We start from the raw sequence: 5,284 nt of genomic DNA on the forward strand, positions 1-5,284 counted from the left end.
AACACACGTTAATACCATTTTAAAACATTTTTATTTTACTTTACTAAAACAAAAATATCTTCTCACGTGTTTTGTTTTTTAAAGAGCTTTCAGAATGGCACCATATACAGGCAGCTGGAGACGGCATTCAATCAACTCAAACACTCACTTCTCAAATTTGCTCAAAGCTGTTTAAATGTTCCCTTCTTTCCCGCACCCTGTTCCATCATTACATACATCTTTCTTTGTTCAACCTTTTCAAGACCGCATGAAAAAAGCACAATCAAAAACATCCATAGTGGTAATAGTACACCGTCACTCCCCTTGTGACCACGCCCCCCTCGGCCCTCAGCTGTGATTAAGCACGGCCAGACGATAAGCAGAAGCACTGATGGTGGACAGGGTGGAGGAGTGGAGGAGAGGAATCATGTTGGAGTTTCATTTGGGCTTCACTGGACATTTCTTCTCCTGCTCAATATCTGAAAGAGAGAGAGAGGGAGAGAGAGAGAGAGAGAGAGAGAGAGGGAGAGAGAGAGATCAATCTATTGTGTGAATACGTGTATCAGGATACAATGATAGCATTCATCGGATTCCTACTGTCAGGTAGGATTTGAATGTGAAATACCAGGAGTTCCTGAGAACAAAGGAGCAGTAGCAGTGGCCATGTTCACATCCTCATTACTCTGCCTGTCTTCCCCCAGGCCACCTGGGACTGCCCTAGCAGGCTGGTCTCTACCCTAGCAGGCTGGTCTCTACCCTAGCAGGCTGGTCTCTACCCTAGCAGGCTGGTCTCTACCCTAGCAGGCTGGTCTCTACCCTAGCAGGCTGGTCTCTACCCTAGCAGGCTGGTCTATACCCTAGCAGGCTGGTCTATATCCTAGCAGGCTGGTCTATACCCTAGCAGGCTGGTCTATATCCTAGCAGGCTGGTCTATATCCTAGCAGGCTGGTTTATATCCTAGCGGGCTGGTCTCTCTGTTAGCTATACCCTAGCGGGCTGGTCTCTCTGTTAGCTATACCCTAGCGGGCTGGTCTCTCTGTTAGCTATACCCTAGCGGGCTGGTCTCTCTGTTAGCTATACCCTAGCGGGCTGGTCTCTCTGTTAGCTATACCCTAGCGGGCTGGTCTCTCTGAGCACAGCGGTCAGTCCGGTAGATCCGGCTCAGCACCTCCCGGTCTGAGGAACTGCTGATAGCACAGAGAGAGAGAGGGTCCTGGGTGTGTAGAGAGAAGCAGGGAGCAGGCAGCTGGCGGGGCAGATGGGGTCTCTCCTGACACCTGGCTCAGTCTTTACTAGGTCCTGGGCATGGCCCGTCTGTCCTTCCTGCTATGAACAACCTTCCTCACAGCGCTCTATAAACCCATCGAGACGCAGTGGGGTGAGGAGGCATGCTGGAAGTGAATCTATGCAGCTTCATAGTGATCAATTATAAAGCTCTACTTTGGGACAATATTTATGGCTTAGAAATTATATATTGTAAAATGTTGTGTATTTTGGGGGGGATTTGAGGATTTTGATGACAAATTATTTAATTATTGTCCAGTAATCAACTAATAATCAGTGTGATTACAAGTAACCCAAGTTCATATCTGGTACAAGTCAACCCAACCCATCTGGGATGTCAGGAGAAATAACCGACTGTGAAAGAGCAGAAACAATCTTCCCAAATGTTCCTCCATGTCTGAGTCTCTCCCTGCACTGCAGTATAATCTACCTCTCCAGAGACAGACTGGGCTGAGGCCTTCTTAGTGCCTAGCGTGCACTTAGCCTGCATTCAACCCTGGTAGAAGTCTGCCATAGACACACTACAGTACAGACCTGATTTACAATACCAGAGTGTAACTTCTCTCTGCGGTTAGGACAAGCCCCAGTCTGACTGGGGGAGAGACACAGAGACTGTCAACCTGCTGGTTATTAGGATGAGTCCCAGTCTGACTGGGGAGACACAGAGACTGTCAACCTGCTGGTTATTAGGATGAGTCCCAGTCTGACTGGGGGAGAGACACAGAGACTGTCAACCTGCTGGTTATTAGGATGAGTCCCAGTCTGACTGGGGGAGAGACACAGAGACTGTCAACCTGCTGGTTATTAGGACGAGCCCCAGTCTGACTGGGGGAGAGACACAGAGACTGTCAACTGCTGGTTATTGCTGTACTCAGGGACCAGGGTAGCCTAGTGAGACCATCCTAACCTCATGAGCTCACATTCAAATCACATCAAATCAAAAACTCACAAAAATCAAAAACTTTCCATAGAGATCTGTTTGCGCCAGATCGGAAAACGATCTAGCCAATCGTCGTTCCGAGAGGAAATACAAACAGCTACGCTGAACTTCAAACATGGAAGGCATTTAGGCGTGACAGTCGACCTTGGCACACAGTTAAGAGAGAAGAGGCCAGGCACTGAGCAGCCCGGACCAGAGGAGGGAACGGAACAAGGAAGCCCTGCTATTGGGCGAAAGACCGAGCCAGGCCTGATGTGGTCCTGTTACTCAGGTAAACACTGCTTTATCTTTCCCTTTCATGTTTGCCTTCTTGTCTTGGTATAATTGAATGTACTGAACCGAGCTACTGCAGACCAGGGTGGATCAAGGGCAGGGTTTCCGTCAGGGTGCTGCAGGCAGGGCTGCCTGCCAGGCCTACAGGGAGGGACACTGAGCCGGGGAGGGAGGGAGGGAGGGAGGGAGAGTAGAGCGAGTGACGGCACCTGATATGAGTAGAACAAACAACTGCACCTGTGTCTTGGAGAATTAAGTGGTCTTGAAAGGTATGACAGTGAGCAAGGGTTGAGGTCTCTGGGGGGCGGAGCTTCCTGCCTAACAACGCAGATTTGCAATCCGCAGAAATGCGAGTTGCTTGGCTGGGCTTAGTGCACTAGCTCTGAGAGCAGAATGCTGTTAGCTCACGTTAGCTAACCACCTAGAGTAGCTCACGTTAGCTAGCCACACTAGCTCTGAGAGCAGAATGCTGTTAGCTCACGTTAGCTAACCACCCAGAGTAGCTCACGTTAGCTAGCCACACTAACTCTGAGAGCAGAATGCTGTTAGCTCACGTTAGCTAGCCACCAATAGTTACAATCTGTTGCCGTCATCCTTTTTCTTTTTGAAAAAGTTTCTTATATCTTTATTCTGTTTTTTTTTATTGGGTACACATTTTTCAATTTTTGTTCCTTGTTCCTTCATACTTTGTTAGACATGGGCCCTTTTCCAATATGCGTACTTGTCCGTACTTCGGTCCTTGTGAACTTGTGAAACGTCATCAGTCGGAGCCCAAGTACTGTTCGAATTCAAAAGGACGAAAGTCCCAAGTCCGCATCAAATGCCAGGATGTGTTCTTGCTCCGCCCATTTTATGGAGGATGCATCGGAGCAGACTTGTGTGGACTTGAGACAGACAGATATCCCAGAAACCATTTCGCATCAAGCGGCTGTGCTAACGGTTGTTAGGGCAACACCATTGAAAATGCCTATCCTACTAAAGAGACCAAATGCACATTTAGGTAATTTGTAAGCTTACAGGTATGTCTAACCTCCAGAGAACTGGAAACAAAGAAATACAAGGTGTGGTCCAGAGACACACAGATACACCAAAACCATACATGACATGACATCATCAGCCCCTCCCAATCATCTATTTATTGCCCATCAATCCTCTTGAAAAGGCGGGTTCTCTCTCATCCCCCAGATTTCCATGCTCCCAGTGATTTAATGGAACACTGTATCCACCTAAGAGGACCAGGGTTTCCTGGGTGGCTGGGCTCTTTCAGGATCCTGTTGCATGCTCCCTCTCTTGTACTGTATACATCTCTCTCTATCTCTCTCTTACAACACGCATAGTGATATATTGACAAGTGAGTGTGAGTGAGAATCGAGAGAGAGAGAGTGAGAGAGAGAGTGAAAGAGAGAGAGAGAGCAGCAAAAAAACAAACTAAAGTTTTCTATTCTCCATAATGTGACATAAAAATCTACTTTTTCCGTCAGAGGCCCCTAATTACTAAAGGCCCCTAATGACTATTAATGCACAGGCTAACCTACATAGGCTACAGGCTTACCTAGGCTACAGGCTGGGCTAGGCTACCAGGCTATGCTACAGCCTAGGTTAGCCTGTGCATGAATCCGCCCATGCTGCAGACAGAGCTATGGGGGGGGCAACAGCCCTGCCCATGCTGCAGACAGAGCTATGGGGTAGTAGGGCATGCTGCAGACAGAGCTATGGGGTAGTAGGGCATGCTGCAGACAGAGCTATGGGGTAGTAGGGCATGCTGCAGACAGAGCTATGGGGTAGTAGGGCATGCTGCAGACAGAGCTATGGGGTAGTAGGGCAGCAGACAGAGCTATGGGGTAGGGCATGCTGCAGACAGAGCTATGGGGTAGTAGGGCAGCAGACAGAGCTATGGGGTAGTAGGGCATGCTGCAGACAGAGCTATGGGGTAGTAGGGCATGCTGCAGACAGAGCTATGGGGTAGTAGGGCATGCTGCAGACAGAGCTATGGGGTAGTAGGGCATGCTGCAGACAGAGCTATGGGGTAGTAGGGCATGCTGCAGACAGAGCTATGGGGTAGGGCAGCAGACAGAGCTATGGGGTAGTAGGGCAGTATAGGGGAACAGTATAGGGGAACAGCCCTGGAAAACCCCTTTCACAACCCTTTTTGGTTCCTAGTAGAATCACTATTTCACTAATTTCTAAAAGGGTTCTTCATGGTGGTACTCCAGGGTTCTTCATGGTGGTACTCCAGGGACATGGTGGTACTCCAGGGACATGGTGGTACTCCAGGGTTCTTCATGGTGGTACTCCAGGGGCAAACAAATATATATATATTTCTCCACAAGTGTATGTGCTAGAGAGAGAGGTGGACATTTTCCTCCTACTCTTTATTTAAAGCAGCCCTGGTGTTCATCCGTCTCTGGATCACCCACACGCAGTAGTTTTCCCACACAGCGTCAAAGTGGCCCGGCTAAGAAAACGTCTGTCCCTCCTGGGTCACCTACCTTCCCTGGTGGGCAGGACGTTCTTTTCTTCCGTGTTGGTTTTCTTCAGAGTCTTCTTATCGAACGTCTCCACGCTCTCCTTCACAGGGTTGTTGTCGCTCATGGTGAATGACTGCTGCAAAGAGAACGGCTGAGAATGAACAGTCAATGTTATAAACAGACAAGAGCAGGTGTGTGAAACAGAGAGAAGAGTGTGTGTGTGTGTGTGTGTGTGGGGGGGGGGGGGGGGGGGTATTCCTCTGATAGGATTCACAAATTTTCAATTCAATTCAATAACCTTTATTTAAACTGGAAGGGCACTGAGGTTTGCCTCATTTAC

The 5,284-nt window shown here is 48.6% G+C and overlaps 1 protein-coding gene across 1 annotated transcript; it reads right to left on the reverse strand.

The window, feature by feature from the left end:
* Window positions 1–334: 334 nt before the first annotated feature.
* Window positions 335–5,068, reverse strand: tmsb1 (thymosin beta 1; the record flags this gene model as incomplete). The annotated part of the gene is made up of 2 exons (XM_084459411.1): window positions 335–458; window positions 4,966–5,068. The coding sequence occupies 2 exons, from the start codon at window positions 5,066–5,068 to the stop codon at window positions 418–420; spliced, it is 144 nt and encodes a 47-aa protein (XP_084315537.1). The 3' UTR covers window positions 335–417.
* Between the last annotated feature and the right edge of the window lie 216 nt (window positions 5,069–5,284).

This window comes from Borostomias antarcticus (genome assembly GCF_949987555.1).
Source record: "Borostomias antarcticus genome assembly, chromosome: 28".
In the NCBI taxonomy this organism is placed as follows: Eukaryota; Metazoa; Chordata; class Actinopteri; order Stomiiformes; family Stomiidae; genus Borostomias; species Borostomias antarcticus.